Source organism: Neoarius graeffei, chromosome 16 (genome assembly GCF_027579695.1).
Source record: "Neoarius graeffei isolate fNeoGra1 chromosome 16, fNeoGra1.pri, whole genome shotgun sequence".
NCBI classification, from domain to species: Eukaryota; Metazoa; Chordata; class Actinopteri; order Siluriformes; family Ariidae; genus Neoarius; species Neoarius graeffei.
The window spans coordinates 8,136,905-8,154,280 of NC_083584.1; the positions used below are offsets into that span (position 1 = coordinate 8,136,905).

At 44.5% G+C, this 17,376-nt stretch overlaps 1 protein-coding gene across 2 annotated transcripts in view; it reads left to right on the forward strand.

The window, feature by feature from the left end:
* wnk4b (WNK lysine deficient protein kinase 4b) overlaps positions 1 to 17,376 on the forward strand; it is a 166,567-nt gene that overhangs the window by 82,133 nt on the left and 67,058 nt on the right. For both annotated transcript variants that reach the window (XM_060942453.1, XM_060942454.1), the window contains exons 2-4: positions 701 to 873; positions 1,766 to 1,986; positions 6,331 to 6,488. In XM_060942453.1, coding sequence (XP_060798436.1) covers positions 701 to 873; positions 1,766 to 1,986; positions 6,331 to 6,488 — 552 coding nt within the window. The remainder of the gene's footprint in view (positions 1 to 700; positions 874 to 1,765; positions 1,987 to 6,330; positions 6,489 to 17,376) is intronic.

Here is a 17,376-nt window from a genome sequence, read left to right on the forward strand (position 1 = left end):
TGATGGAGGAGGTTACGTTTTCACCTCTGTTTGTTTGTTTGTTCCCAACGTAACTCAGAGTACTGAACAGATTTTGGTGAAATTTGATGAAAACGTGAGCCATGGGCCAAGGAACAACTGATTAGATTTTGACACAAATCTGGATATGTCTATGGATCCAGTTGTTTGTTTGTTTGTTTGTTTGTTTGTTTTGTCTGTTTCCACATGTTGAACGCAGATTGGCAGTAAAATCCAAAAGCGCAGTATCAGATGTGAAGAGGTTTGTATGAAGAGGCTCTCCAGAGGCTCTCCCTCACAGCACCTACATTAAACTACTCCACAAAAAGCAAACCATCAGCGCTGGACCCTAGAAAAGAAAAACCATTTACTCCAATTGCTATTACATAACAAGAGACTGCGCTTTAAAGCTCTGCTGGAGAGTGTAATAGCGTAATTGTGTAATAGTGTAATTGCTTGTAGATATTCTACATTTCCGTACAGATTGAGGTGGAAGTGTGCTCATTAGGCAGATGCTTTTATCCATCGTGAAGCAGGATAGAGTCGTGAATGAAGCTGGCAGTAAGAGAAGTGCTGCCCCTGAGTCAACGAGTCTGTCCTGATCTGAGTCTCGTCACTTCCTGACGCTACCCTGAAGCTCAGGTGATATCAGACACCTGAACTCTCACGTCACTTCCTCACGCCACTGTGTTTTTGCTCTCAGACGCGGCGGCTGAGCAAAGCGGAGCGTCAGCGCTTCAGTGAGGAGGTGGAGATGCTGAAGGGGCTTCAGCACCCGAACATTGTTCGCTTCTACGACTCCTGGAAGTCCACCGTTAAAGGCCACAAGTGCATCATCCTGGTGACTGAGCTCATGACGTCAGGAACACTCAAGACGTAAGCTCAACACGCGCACACACACACACACACACACACATTTCTTTCTTTCTCCCTGTTTATCAGCATATTATCTATCTATCTATCTATCTATCTATCTATCTATCTATCTATCTATCTATCTATCTATCTATCTATCTATCTATCTATGTCTCTGCTTGTCGTTCTTTCATTCTTTTTCTTTCTCTGTCTGTCAGCTTTTCTTTTTCTTTCTTTCTTTCTTTCTTTCTTTCTTTCTTTCTTTCTTTCTTTCTTTCTTTCTTATTTGTTTGTTATTTCTATTTGTTTCTGCTTGTTATTTGTTTGTTTGTTTGTTTCTTTGTTTGTATCTGTCTCTGCTTGTCTTTCATTCTTTCTTTGTACCTGTCTGTCAGCTTATTTTTCTTTCTTTCATTCTTTCTTTCTTTCTTTCTTTCTTTCTTTCTTTCTTTCTTCTTGTTTGTTTGTTTGTTTGTTTGTTTGTTTGTTTGTTATTTCCATTTGTTTCTGCTTGTTATTTATTTATGTCATGTCTGTATTTATTTATTTGTTTGTTTATATCTGTCTATGCTTGTCTTTCATTCTTTCTTTGTACCTGTCTGCCAGCTTATTTTTCTTTTTCTTTCTTTCTTTCTTTCTTTCTTGATTTATTTACTTATTTGTTTGTTTGTTATTTCCATCTGTCGCCGCTTGTCATTTATTTATTTATTTATTTATTTAGTTAGTTAGTTAGTTATATCTTTCTCTGTGTTTATTTATTTGTTTGTTTATATCTGTCTCTGCTTATCTTTTGTCCTTTCTTTCTTCCTCTCTGTCAGCTTAATTTTCTTTCTTTCTTTCTTTCTTTCTTTCTTTCTTTCTGCCTGACACTTAGAGAAATGCTTCTTCACTCCTGTGTCTTGCTTCCACTCAGATACCTGAAAAGATTTAAAGAGATGAAGCTGAAACTTCTTCAGCGCTGGAGTCACCAGATCCTGAAAGGCCTCCACTTCCTGCACACACGAACTCCACCCATCATCCACCGAGACCTCAAATGTGACAACATCTTCATCACGGGTCCCACCGGATCGGTGAAGATCGGAGATCTGGGTCTGGCTACGCTCAAGCGCGCCTCCTTTGCCAAGAGCGTGATCGGTGAGTTAGTGTAGCGTCCTGGGAGTGTGCTAGGCTGAGGTCACAGACATTCACTCTGCTTCAGAGTGAACTCGAGTCAGACAGCCAACTAATTCTGAATCGACTCACTGCAGGAAGTGAATCAAACGTGCTGTGTTTTTGGATTTGTTTTATAAACTTGAGCTGCTCAATGGAGCCACAGAGCTGTAGAGTTGTGACATGTAGAGCTGTAGAAATGTAGAGCTACAGACCTGTAGAGCTGCAGAGCTGTAGAGTTGTGAAATGCAGAGCTGTAGGAATGCAGAGCTGTAGAAATGCAGAGCTGTAGGAATGTAGACCTGTAGGAATGCAGAGCTGTAGAGCTGTAGAAATGCAGAGCTGTAGAAATACAGAAATGCAGAGCTGTAGAAATGCAGAGCTGTAGAAATGTAGACCTGTAGAAATGCAGAGCTGTAGAAATATAGAAATGCAGAAATGCAGAGCTGTAGAAATGCAGAGCTGTAGAAATGTAGAAATGCAGAGCTGTAGAAATGCAGAGCTGTAGAATTATAGACCTGTAGAAATGCAGAGCTGTAGAAATATAGAAATGCAGAGCTGTAGAAATGCAGAGCTGCTGAAATGCAGAGCTGTAGAAATGCAGAGCTGTAGAAATATAGACCTGTAGAAATGCAGAGCTGTAGAAATGTAGAAATGCAGAGCTGTAGAAATGCAGGGCTGGAGAAATGCAGAAATGCAGAGCTGTAGAAACGCAGAAATGCAGGGCTGTAGAAATGCAGAGCTGTAGAAATGCAGAGCTGTAGAAATATAGAAATGCAGAGCTGTAGAAATGCAGAGCTGTAGAAATATAGAAATGCAGAGCTGTAGAAATGCAGAAATGCAGAGCTGTAGAAATATAGACCTGTAGAAATGCAGAGCTGTAGAAATGCAGAGCTGCAGAAATGCAGAGCTGTAGAAATATAGACCTGTAGAAATATAGAAATGCAGAGATGTAGAAATGCAGAGCTGTAGAAATGCAGGGCTGGAGAAATGCAGAAATGCAGAGCTGTAGAAATGCAGAAATGCAGGGCTGTAGAAATGCAGAGCTGTAGAAATGCAGAGCTGTAGAAATATAGACCTGTAGAAATGCAGAGCTGTAGGAATATAGAAATGCAGAGCTGTAGAAATATAGAAATGCAGAGCTGTAGAAATGCAGAGCTGTAGAAATGCAGAGCTGTAGAAATATAGAAATGCAGAGCTGTAGAAATGCAGAAATGCAGAGCTGTAGAAATATAGACCTGTAGAAATGCAGAGCTGTAGAAATATAGAAATGCAGAGCTGTAGAAATATAGAAATGCAGAAATGTAGAGCTGTAGAAATGCAGAGCTGTAGAAATGCAGGGCTGTAGAGCTGTTGAGCTGCAGAAATGTAGAGCTGTAAAAATATAGACCTGTAGAAATGCAGAGCTGTAGAAATATAGAAATGCAGAAATGCAGAGCTGTAGAAATATAGAAATGCAGAAATGTAGAGCTGTAGAAATGCAGGGCTGTAGAAATGCAGAGCTGTAGAAATGCAGGGCTGTAGAGCTGTTGAGCTGCAGAAATGTAGAGCTGTAAAAATACCCTGGAGATTTGAGAGAGAATTATCACAGGATTTTTGTTGATATTCTTTAATTATTGAATCATGTACAGTATGTGGCAGCGCCTCTGTGTTCTCTGTGCTCAGGTCATTTTGTGATCACCACACACTTGGGAAAGGTTTTACTTTTTTCCTGGCTGTATTTTTGAGCAGTGAAGGAAAGAGTTTGATGAGGATGTTCTCACATGATCAGTTTGAAACCAAACCAAACAGCAGATGAACTCAAGGAATCAGTTTCACTCTGATACCGACTCAGCATATGGACTAATAGGTGTGAAAGCAGCATAAGAGACCTTCATGTGCTGTATTATGTTCTCCGAAATGCCATATGAGTCATGGCAACACTTTTTAAGGAACTGTCTCCACACGTTCTTGGAGCTCATTTAGTCTCATGGTACGTCAGTAAAGTTAGAGTAATTGGCGTCACAGTAAAAGGTCTAAATTGAGCGAGTCCCTGATTACAGCTCCTTCGCTGTGTGTACGCCGTTATCTCAGCGCTGAAACTGACCTTCACACTTATTACTGTAAACATCACCTGCACCACCTCTGCCACTGACTGGAGCGTATGTTTATTTACTCATTCCTGCCATATTTACGCCAGCACACTGCCAGACAGAGATTAGATTTAAAAACGTCATCAGACACGGGCTGGATTTGAATCGTGGGCCTCGATGCACAAGTCTGATATCTTGACCCATGATCTGATTCCATGATAGTAGAAAGGAAGTGGTTCTGTTGATTCTACTGCGATTATTGTGAGTAACCCTTACTGCAGAACAAAATGTCCAAGGGGTGGAGTCTGACCCGATGTGGCTCCTCCTACCTGAGCACAGTCAAGCCAAAAGTCCAGAAGAGGAGTGTTTCATGCTGGATAAAAGTGTTTATTGTATCATTTCATATTGTACAGCATTGTACAGGTTAGATTTATGGTTGGATCAGATCCAGCTCCACCCCCTGGAGATCTGCAGTTAGGACTCAGTTTGGAGTATTGTGCTCTATGACGGAGTGCTCTGTGTATTTTTGAGTATGTGCTCTGACTGCCATACCAACAAGCGTAGCTCTTTGGCATTGTGGTCAGGGTGCAAGTTTGCTACCCTGTAGACCTGGGTTCAAGACAGGATAAGGTCACTGTTCTCTTGCTTCGCTACAGATGGTGTCAGAAGTGGGATGGCTTGCTGGGAGGCCATTGGAGGTGTGCCCTGTATGAGGGATCCCCAGGATAGGTGGCCCTTGTGTGAGGGACCCCAGAGATGGGTGAAGCATGAGTGTGTGGGGCACCCTGGTATAGGAGAAGCTGGGATATGCCTGAGGGACACCTATGTGTGTGTGTGAAGCACATGGGTGTGCCTCCTGAAAAGGAGGGCAGTGTGACGGAGTGTTCATCACTACAGTTGAGTATGTTCTCTGACTGCACTACTAATGAGCCTGGCTCTTTGGCGTTGTGGTCAGGGTGTAGGTTTGGTACCCTGTAGACCTGGGTTCAAGGCAGGATAAGGTCACTGTTCTCTTGCTTCACTACAGACGGTGTCAGAAGTGGGATGGCTTGCTGGGAGGCTATCAGAGGTGTGAGCTGGACATGGGATCCCCAGGATAGATGGCCCCAAAGATGGGGGAAGCATGAGTGTGTGTGGGGTACCCTGGTATGGGAGAAGTATGGCTGGGGTATGTGTGAGGGATGCCTGTGTGCATGAAACGTGCAGGTGTGCCTCCCAAAGGGGAGGGCAGTGTGATGGAGTGCCCAGCTCCCTGGAGATCTGCAGTAAGGTTTTGAGTATTGTCCTTTGTGACGGAGTGCCCGTCACTACAGTTGAGTATGTGCTCTGATTGCCACACTAATGAGCCTAGCTCTTTGGCGTTGTGGTCAGGGTGCAGGTTTGGTACCCTGTAGACCTGGGTTCAAGGCAGGATAAGGTCACTGTTCTCTTGCTTCACTACATGCTCTTAGACTTTAATTCAGGATCAGCTGTATCCTCACTCTGAAATGTCCTCGAGGATGGTCCGGCCTCTGCAGACACCCTGCAGGTTTTTGAATGAATGTTTAGACTGATAAGGCATCTTTTTTAATATCCAGATGCCTCGAGGTGTTTTCAGACCAAACACTTCTATGGACTTGCTTTTAACTACACATACGCGTTCACAAGATGGCTGCCACATGTATCCTGTGGTTGTTTGAAGCATCAGTCACTTGGGTACATCTTCAGAAACTAACGCTACTCATTCACAATGTGCAATACCAGTGTAACCTGTGAGGGCGCTGTAATACAATGTGTAATTTGAGCACCAGACTCACACGCAACAAAACTGTCGAAGAGAAGCTGGTGCTCGAGGGTATAGTGTTATCCACATCTGTAGGATTTTTCTTTGTGGCAAGATAAGCGATAAAGTTACCTCCTTGCTTCCTTTCCGAAAGTCGCTACATTCACTGTTGGCAAATTGTACTTCGGGAAGATATTTCAGCTCTGGTCAGGGATGCTTTGGCTTTACCTTGCCCCCTAGTGGATATATATGTATGTATGTATGTATGTATGTATGTATGTATGTATATATCTGTGTGTGTGTGAATTCTGTGGAAACACATCAGGTGCAAAGATGACTCCATCAGCGTACACATAGCTGGAGTGAAATTGAAATACATTTGTAGATTAAGGTGTTCCTCAAAGTCCTGTACTGGGCCCGTTATACATTATTCTAATTTTGCCTGTTTTGTGCTCTCTCTCTCTCTCTCTCTCTCTCTCTCTCTCACACACACAGGCACTCCTGAATTCATGGCTCCGGAGATGTATGAGGAGAAGTACGACGAGGCGGTGGATGTTTACGCCTTTGGGATGTGCATCCTGGAGATGACTACATCAGAATATCCGTACTCTGAGTGCCAAAACGCAGCCCAGATCTACCGCAAAGTCACCAGTGTGAGTGACGCCTTTCCTTCATTACTGCATCACAGATTAAGGTTGTAGATTAATGTGTGTATACTTTCAACTTTACCTCAATGATCTCAAAACTTTTGACACTTCTGCCCTTTTGGACGACTTTATAAAACACAACGACAGTGACGCGGTGTTACGGTTACCACCTCGAAGTTAATTATTTTCCTCAAACAGCAAGTTCTGAAGTATTTCACTTTATAATTTGATTGGATTACAATTTCGACAGTATTGATCTCATCTCATTATCTCTAGCCGCTTTATCCTGTTCTACAGGGTCGCAGGCAAGCTGGAGCCTATCCCAGCTGACTACGGGCGAAAGGCGGGGTACACCCTGGACAAGTCGCCAGGTCATCACAGGGCTGACACATAGACACAGACAACCATTCACACTCACACCTACGCTCAATTTAGAGTCACCAGTTAACCTAACCTGCATGTCTTTGGACTGTGGGGGAAACCGGAGCACCCGGAGGAAACCCACGCAGACACCATGCAAACTCCGCACAGAAAGGCCCTCGCCGGCCCCGGGGCTCGAACCCAGACCTTCTTGCTGTGAGGCGACAGCGCTAACCGCTACATCACCGTGCCGCCCCACCAGCAACTCAATAGAAGAAAAAAGTTGCAGTTTTTCCTCGGTGTGTTACGAAGCTCCGACACTGGAGACTCCAGTGTAAAACAGACGTCTGCTTATGGAAAACTTCACGTTATTAATTTGTTTATTTGGAGCGTCTGCTGTACAAGTCCCTCTGAATGAGCCGTTACTATAGAAACGATAACATATTAGAACCAATCAGAATGGAGAATTCAGCAGCACTGAGTGTGGTGTCACTCGAAATCTCTTTCAAATCAAATCCTTGTCATTTCTTTTTAAACATCTGTCCGTGTTGCTTTGCGAACGTCCTTGAATTCTCAGCGGGGGACTGTGTGTGTGTGTGTGTGTGTGTGTGTGCAGCTGGTTAGCTTCGTGCAGCCACCGCTGCCGCCCACACGCCATTCTTTTACTCAGCTATGCAAACTCTCTCTCTCTCTCTCTCTCTCTCTCTCTCTCTCAGGCTGTGTGCACTTTAATAACCTCCTTCTCCGAGGTTTGTACGGTGCTCTAATGGCCATCTGCAGCCTGTATGAATGTCACAGTGATCTTGTACACAGCAGAAGCGACAATTAGCATGTCTCACCAAAGCTCTAATTCTACAAACACGCAAAAAGAAGAAAACGAAGACAGACAGACAGACAGACAGATGTGTTTCATCCCTAGCAATAATCAGGCTCACTCTGAGACCACAGGATTGTAAGTTACAGGAGGTGAACGTGTCATTAATGACGTCGAGTGATCCATAAATCTGCCACAGACTGTCGCAAGGGTTTTGGTGATCCCACAAATGTCACCTTTTCCTCGGAAGTGTAACCTAAACCGGAATGTCTGAATCTGATTCACCAGCATGACGGGAAAGATATCATGTGAATAACATGTCTTAGGGTGAAGTGACACAATGACACTCTGTCTTATTTAGTACTTCAGATAACCATATATGGGACTTCTGGTTTAGGCCACACCCACTTTTAGGTTTAAATCTGAATACAGATATAGACTTGGATATTTGATGCAATAATTAGATCAGATACAGATAGTGTTGTGTTACATCCCTGATATCCCGCAGTACATCACTTTAACTCAGTCGTGTGTGTGTGTGTGTGTGTGTGGTCTTCACACATGAGTCAGCCTGCTTTACTGGCATGTCCTTGAGCTTCTCTTGGTGTTATGTATTTATATTCCGACAAGAACAGGCCTTATCTCGTTCACCTGGTTATAAAGAGGAAGGAAAGATTTGAACATACAAGCACGTGTGTGTGTGTGTGTGATGCTTTCATGGTGCTTTCCAAATACACAGATCCTGACAGAGGTTTATTTGATTCCTGTCTCCGTCTTTGTTCTGTGTGTACGTTTTGTCTGAGCCACGGGATTGGACGCAGGGACATCGTGTGTGTTTTTCTACAAGAGTGAAAACGGCAGACAGTGTCTACGTTTCTCTTTTATACACACTGCTGCGGGGAGGGAATGAACGTCTAGATACGAAGTGCGAAGACATCACGAGCACCAAAAGCAGCAACACGTAGAACATCTGAAGATCACACGGGTTAAAGAAACGGTTTTGCATTTTGAAAACAAAACCTTAGGCACTAATGAATACGTAATGAAAAAAGAAAAGAAAAAAAATACCCCATAAGATTTTAAAGCACGCTAGTGAGTAAGGAATAAAACACTTGGCGTTGTGCTGTTATAGGGAAACAATCAGTGATGAAGCCGAGCTAGTCTTACCATCCTGAAGTTTCCTATAACAGCATGTCTCGTAGTGCTTTATTCCTCTGATACGCCAACAAATTGATTGGTTTTAGGGCCCAAGCACCAGAGGGCGCTGCACTGAGGTGCAAGGTTCTTAAGGATTCTGCTTCTTCTTATTATTATTACCCTTCTTCTTCTTCTTCTTCAACACTTGGCCATTTTTGAGGTGGTTCCCCTGGGTGAAAACTCATGAAATTTGGTACACACATCAGTCCTGGCGACGGCTACTCAGGGATAGAGGCTTGGCCCCGGGTGTGTCCAGGGGACCCCACAGCGCCTAGTTTCACCTATGGATAGTTTCACCTATCCATGTCAGATTTCGTAGGCGTGTGCGGTGCCCCAAGACGAAAAAAATTGTAAAGTACATTGTATTAGCCATACTCAACAGGAAGTGAGTGATTTTTGGTGTTGTGCATTTTGACGCGTGTTACATTTTGACATTCTCCTCCGATACCCCTTTTCCACCAAATCAGTTCCAGGGCTGGTTCGGGGCCAGGGCTGGTGCTGGTTCACAACTCGTTCAACTTGCGAGCCAGCTGAGAACCAGTTTGCTTTTCCATAGCTCACGGTGGTAAAGGAAGCCACGTCATTACGTCGCTGTATACATCAGTTATGTTGCTGTATACGTCAGTTACGTCGCTATGTTTGCATAAACCTTGGCGCGAATATCGAAGCAAAAACAACACGGAAGAAGCAGCAGCAGCAACAACAACAACAATAATAATAATGGATGACTTCGCGTTTGTACAGCTGCTGCTTCTCGTCGCTTAAAAATGGCGATCTTTTGCGGTCTTGTTATTGTTGTCGGTCTTAACAACTCCGCCCCCCCGCTGACGTAAGCGGTTCTTTCCTCTGGCCCAGCAGAGAGTTGGTGCTAGCCTGGAACCGGTTTTTCTGGCCCCAGAGCCAGTTCTTTGTCAGTGGAAACAGAAAACCTGGTTCCAAACTAAGCACTGGCCCCGAACCAGCCCTGGAACTGCTTTGGTGGAAAAGGGGCACGAGGCAGTTTGTTGGATTCATGCCAGATTTGGTATACCGGAGGTGCTCGGACTCTTCATCGTTACTTGCGGCTGTATTTCTGTTTATAGTTGTACACATTAAATGTAACTATAAATGGATAAAAAGTATACTGTACCCTTTTTGCAGTGAATAAGAAATTGTAATCGTTGACAATTTTCTGAGATGTAAGAGGAAGAAAACACTTTGGGACGTGCTGTTATGGGAAAATAATGAACTTCAGGGTGTGTTCAGTGACTCCGCCTCATCACACCACGCTGTATGTGTTTATTTTACTACAACAGCACAAGAGGAGGGTTTTATTCTTTACAGAACACACATAATAAATCAGCTTGTACATGATTATTGTTTACGGCGAAGGCTGTGTGGTTGAAGGTGTTGAAGGATTTGGTTTTGGATGGTAAAGTCACAAACTCGTTGTTGTATTTGTGATGGCAACATGACTGCAAAGTTGTTTCGGTGGCAGTGCTGAGGGTCGGGGAGGGGTGTTCCAGCTGCTCGAGGTCACTGAGGGAAAGACCGGCATGATGGGAAAGTAATAACAGCCCGCGTGTCAGCTGACGAGGGAATGCTGATGATAGACACATTCGTGTTACTCTGCCAGGAGACGTCTCTCCACAGGGAGGGACACGCCACGGGATCTGAACCTTACAGTTTTTCTCAGTCACTTTGGTGCATTTCTCGAAACAATGTGTGCAAACTGCAAAATAATAGCATTCGATCACAATAATAATAATATTTATTTATACCATGCAAATTCAGCTATACAGTTTTCAAAAGCATCTAACAACTAAAACAACTTACTAAATATAACTAATAATAATGTAGAAAAGTAGAGATACCTACATTAAAAAAAGAAAAATTGAAAAATGAGTTCATTCATCCAAATGCCTGCTGAAAAAGGACTGTTTTTAGCTTACGCTTGAAAACTTTACAAACAGTGGTGCATCTGAGGTCGTATGGCAAAGACTTCCATAGTTTCAGCCATAAGGGGTGTTCACACGGCACATGTTTGCATCGATGCTGCACCGATGTATTTTGTTGCGATATATCTTACACCGGTGTAAATTTTGTGGAGCGTTCACACGTCACAAACCTGCTTACTAGAGAGAAGCGTATTAGCACCGGTGCAGCCCCACTTGCGGTCACACGGCAGTTTTTGCAACCGTGCTATACGATAGTAATAATGCGGAAATGAAATATGCACATGCGTGAAAATGTACTTCCTTTTCCCGGTTGTCATGGCATCACCAAGCGCCGGGAAAACAACGTGGATGAAGACACCAGTGTTGCCAGATACTGCTGACGTTTTCCAGCCCAAAATATGTTCAAATCCGCCAAAATGCACTTAAAACCGCCCAATCTGGCAACACTGGAAGACACGCAGTTCTGTTGTTGTTGATATTCGCCATTTTGGAAGCGCAAAATACCAGGATGCAAATTATGCAATGCCCGTATGTAATCAACTCTCCTCACGCGTAGCGAGTCTACCCCTGTAGCGTTCAGACGTCCCATTTTATATCGGTGCTGCCCCGCAAACTAGCATTTACTCCGGAGTAAATTTCTTAAACCACCTCCCGAGCAGGGTTAGATTTGCACCGGTTTAAGCAGCTTTCAGTGGCTACACCGGTATAACTTTGTACCGTGTGAACGCTCTAGCGGGGCAGCCCCGGTGCTACACCGGAGTAAAAGTTGCTGTGTGAACACCCCTATAAAGGCTCGTCACCAAGAGTAGGCAGGGTTCTAAAGTTTGATGCTGACAGGAGGAACTTATTATTGGATCTAAGACTGTAAACTGTGGGCGGCACGGTGGTGTAGTGGTTAGCGCTGTTGCCTCACAGCAAGAAGGTCCGGGTTCGAGCCCCGTGGCCGGCGAGGGCCTTTCTGTGCGGAGTTTGCATGTTCTCCCCGTGTCCGCGTGGGTTTCCTCCGGGTGCTCCGGTTTCCCCCACAGTCCAAAGACATGCAGGTTAGGTTAACTGGTGACTCTAAATTGAGCGTAGGTGTGAATGTGAGTGTGAATGGTTGTCTGTGTCTATGTGTCAGCCCTGTGATGACCTGGCGACTTGTCCAGGGTGAACCCCGCCTTTCGCCCGTAGTCAGCTGGGATAGGCTCCAGCTCGCCTGCGACCCTGTAGAACAGGATAAAGCGGCTAGAGATGATGAGATGAGACTATAAACTGAGTTAGATTTGAAAGTTAGCAAGCTAGAAAGATACTCTGGAGCCATATTATGAATGCACTTAAAAGTAACAATCCATCCATTATCCATAACCGCTTATCCTGTGCAGGGGAACTGGAGCCTATCCCAGCTGACTATGGGCGAGAGGCAGGGTACACCCTGGACAAGTTGATGAGAGGCGGGGTACACTCTGGACAAGTTGCCTGATCATCGCAGGGCTGACACATAGAGACAAACAGCCATTCACATTCACACCTACGGTTAATTTAGAACCACCAATTAGCCTAACCTGCATGTCTTTGGACTGTAGGGGAAACCAGAGCACCTGGAGGAAACCCACACAGACATGGGGAGAACATGCAAACTCCGCACAGAAAGGCCCCTGTCGGCTGCTGGGCTCGAACCCAGAACCTTCTTGCTGTGAGGCGACAGTGCTAACCACTACACCACCGTGCTACCCGAAAGTGATAATACAGTAATAATCTTAAAATCTATCCTAAACTTAACAGGAAGCCAATGCAAATCATAAAGAAGTGGCGTATTATGGCAAAACCAAGTTGCACGTTATAAAACCCGAGCAGCGGCATTTTGCACGTGTTGTAGCTTTGCTATCAAGTTACTACTGTAGGTCGTCCATATAAGAGTTCATTACGATAGTCGAGCCTGCTGGTGACAAAAGCATGCACCAGTCTTTCCGTAGATTCTCTGCTCATGGAGCAACACACAGTGGGTTACCTGAAAAAGCATGTATACGGTATGTACTTGCTCAAAATGCTTAGTTTTTGTCTCAAAAGCATATATTTATGCCAGTGAAGCTGTCATTGTGATCAGAATGACGAGTCCTTTTGCCGTTGTTTAGGAACAAGATCGTCAAAATGTTTAGTCGTGTTGTCAGTATCACGGTTTGCTCTGTAAGGATTTTCTAATGAAAACTGTGACAAGGATTTTGGTAACACGGACGGAAAAGCACAAGGCAGCACTTTTTTCTGTGTGCTATATCAATGTCAATATGACAAAGTTACACATGACTGTGTGTGGGGGGGATTGATTGCAAGAGACTGGATATGATCTCATCTCATTATCTGTAGCCGCTTTATCCTGTTCTACAGGGTCGCAGGCAAGCTGGAGCCTATCCCAGCTGACTACGGGCGAAAGGCGGGGTACACCCTGGACAAGTCGCCAGGTCATCACAGGGCTGACACATAGACACAGACAACCATTCACACTCACATTCACACCTACGCTCAATTTAGAGTCACCACTTAACCTAACCTGCATGTCTTTGGACTGTGGAGGAAACCAGAGCACTCGGAGGAAACCCACGCGGACACGGGGAGAACATGCAAACTCCGCACAGAAAGGCCCTCGCCGGCCACGGGGCTCGAACCCGGACCTTCTTGCTGTGAGGCGACAGCACTAACCACTACACCACCATGCCGCCCCACTGGATATGATTCAAAGTTTTTACCCTCTGCCCCCTCTGTAAGGTTGACCTGCAGTCCGATATGGTACAGTCCAGTAAAATGCAGTACAGTAATGATTGGATGCATATATCTATTCTATTGTGAATATCATACAGTGCATAAGTACATCAATATAGTACAGTACAATGAATAGCTAAATGAATAAATGTAAAAGCAAGTGGAATTCTGTATTTTGAAACTTTATAGTAAGAAGCCATGGCCTAAAGGTTAGAGAAGCAGCTTTGGGACCAAAAGGTCACCAGTTTGATTCCCTGGACCAGCAGGAATGGCTGAAGTGCCCTTGAGCAAGATACCGAACCCTCAACTGCTCTCCAGGCTGCTCTGGGTCTGTTGTACAGTATGTCGCTCTGGATAAAAGCATCTGCTAAATGCCATTAATGTAATGTAATGTAAATATACAGCATTACTGTATATCCAGTACAGTACAGTATCATCCAGATCAAGTGGAAAGAGAAAGTGTTTAACACAGAGGTCCTTCAGTGTGTTGGAATCCTTCGCTTGGTCGCACTTCTCAGTCTGAGACGCCTCAGGTGGCTTGGTCATGTTCGACGGATGGAGCCAGGTCGAATTCCAAAGGCATACTTTACGGGGAGTTGTGCACAGGCTCTTGCTCAGTTGGGCGTCCAAAACTCTGATACAAAGATGTCTGCAAAAGGGACATGCAGCTAACCAACATCAACCCTAACAACTGGGAATACATCACAGACAGTCATGATGAATGGAAAGCTCTAGTCAGAGATGGAGTGCAGAGGGCAGAGAACCACAGAAATGTTCAGCTCACTGAGAAGAGGACCAGAAGGAATGCAAGGGCAGCCTCTATAAGACCTCTGTCTGCAGACAGTGCGGAAGAGTCTGTCACTCTAGAATGGGTCTACACAGCCACTCTAGAAGGTGCTCTTCAATCTCCTAGCACTATACCATCAGCTCCCAAGACAGACAGATGCCAACAACAACAGTACAGTGCACATTTTTGGATTAACCACCTGTTCTCCTGACGAAGTGTTTGTATGATTGAGGATACAATGGTTCTCCCAATATTTAGCTGCACCCTTTGACCGGCCTCAGTCATTGTAAGACCATGATTGAGGACATGGTCCACAGTTATGGCCATTATTTCATCTGGAACACACCTATGTACTTGACCTCTTCTTCTTCCTCTGTCTTTCCTCCTTACCCTTCCACCCCGCATCCTTACTCCTCTTCCTCTAGGCTTTTGTCCTTCCATTACTGTGTCAGAAATCGTTACACTGTGTTCTGCTCTATATATATCATTGGTTGATCTGATGTTTGACACATTCCCCCCCATAAGTGAAAGTTAAGATTCACCTGAGACCAATTCACCATGAGCTGGCCTAGTGGTTAGTGTGTCCACCTCTCGATCTGGAGATCAAGAGTTCTACTCGTGGTCGGGTCATACCAAAGACCATCATAAAAATGGTACTTGCTGCTGTCTGGCAAGGCATGCTGCAATACAGATACAAGTGGGGAGTCAAACTCTTGTGGTTACCAGAGAATCAACCCCCCACTGTAACCCTAGCTGTATAGGCAAGAGGCAGAGGGCTATCAAAACAGAGATCGTCACTGTCCAATGTGCCTTAAGGGCCTGGTTAGTACTGGGACGGGGGACCGCCTGAGAAGACCAAGTCCTGGCATGGGAGTGACTTTGATTTTTTGACTTGGGAGCAATTCATCAACTTAGGACATCCATCCATTATCCATAACGGCTTGTCCTGTACAGGGTCGCAGGCAAGCTGGAGCCTATCCCAGCTGACTATTGCCGAGAGGCGGGATACACCCTGGACAAGTCGCCAGGTCATCACAGGGCTGACACATAGACACAGACAACCATTCACACTCACATTCACACCTACGGTCAATTTAGAGTCACCAGTTAACCTAACCTGCATGTCTTTGGACTGTGGGGGAAACCGGAGCACCCGGAGGAAACCCACGCGGACACGGGGAGAACATGCAAACTCCGCACAGAAAGGCCCTCGCCGGCCGCTGGGCTTGAACCCAGAACCTTCTTGCTGTGAGGTGGCAATGCTAACCACTACACCACCGTGCCGCCCAATTTAGGACACATTTACCAAAAAAAGTAATACAAATGTATAAAATATGATTAACAGATTATGACAACTAGTTCAACACTTTTGCATGCAATGACTCAAGCAATGAAATAATGCCGAGATGTTTTGTATTAGTCGGTTGGACGATTCAACAGTGAATGAGCGTCATGCATTTTGACCGACATGACTAGCCTGGCAAGCCAGACTAAATGTGAATATTTAGTCTGGTCTTGGTCGTAGACATTTCCGAAGGGTGTGGGTAGGAACAACCCGTTGTCTTTCAAACTGTCTCTGTGCGTATAGGCCAACGCTCTGACCAATCAGCGCAACAGTGACTGTGACGTAGTCAGAGCGACAGAAAGCACCACAAGGGTTTTCACTTAGCCCCATCCTTTTGGCTACCAGCGGAGCCAGCTGGTAGATCAGACTTTTGCCATAGCCGGTCGGCAAAACAGCGAAAACATCCTTCTTGAAAAGGAATGAGCGGAGAGCCTCTTCCTGCTCATGTTTCAACAAAAACTCCAAGTCTAATTCTTCTAAAACTGATTCCAAAGCGGAGTCAAATGAGCGCTGTTCAATAGCCGTAGCCATCTTTCCTGTTGTGCTTTCTCCAGTGTCGCGCAGCCTTGTCGTCACTCCTGCAAAAGCCCGCCCAAAGAATCCAAACAAAAACCTTGCGTTGTGATTGGCGGGCACGATTTGATGCCCGGGGTGTGTTGTTGATATGGTCCGAGGCTAGACCCACTCGCAGGCAAAAATATTTTTGGCCGCTAGGCGGGTGGGTCTAGTTTACTAGGCTACGACATGACACGAACGATTGATAACGTTTAAAAAAAAAAACAGTAGATAATTGTACACAGTCAGTTGCATGGACGTCCCGGAGCATTTACTGTTTGTTCAAGATAACGAGAAATTAATTTTATGATGTGCACAATAGACTCGATGATGTGGAGTTTGAACAAATACATTTGAGAATTGCAATTCTGATCTGAGAAATGCACCAAAGCGACTGACAAAAACTGTAATAAGAAACAGATTTTAAACAGATATGGTGATGTTTAACAAAGAAAAACATTGGAATGGTTGATATGGTGAAGGAGACGATTATTGAAGAAGTTCTCTGACATCTTCAGGACAGAGGAGTTTAATTTTTCTGGGTTTTGGGGTTTGTTTTTTGTCTTATTAACATCAGGAGACCAAAAAAGCAGACGGACAGACTGTTTATAGCTGCCATAACATCAGTGAGAACAGGAACCGATTATAACAAAAAACATCAGCATGAAAAGTACAACGTTCCATTATTTAACCGTGCGAGGCTGATGCTGAGGTAGACTTAGAGGTCTACCTCTAAGTCTTGATACGTCTAAGTTTTGATACGTCTCTACATCATGAACAAAAAAAAAGAATGTTTACGCTCTCTAATCAGGAGTGGGTGGTCCATCTACCCCGGGCCCCACCCTTGAGTTGGAGTGTGTGCTCATTTTTAAATATACGTTGAACGTTGAGTTGTGATTCGCAGGTGTTTACGCTATTGTTTTGTTTTGTTTTGTTTTGTTTGGGCCACTATGGGCTTCAAATCAGCTTTAAGACTTGAACAAAAATATTTTTTCATTCTTTCTTTCTTTCTTTAGCGTAATTATCTGTTGCCATGACAACACCAGAAGGTTTCTGTGATACGTTTTTATTTTCAGCCACAAAAGTATAAATGTATGTCTCGCCATACCTTCTTGTTTTTGTCCCTTTGTTGTAAATTTTGTAATAAAAATCACATGATGGTT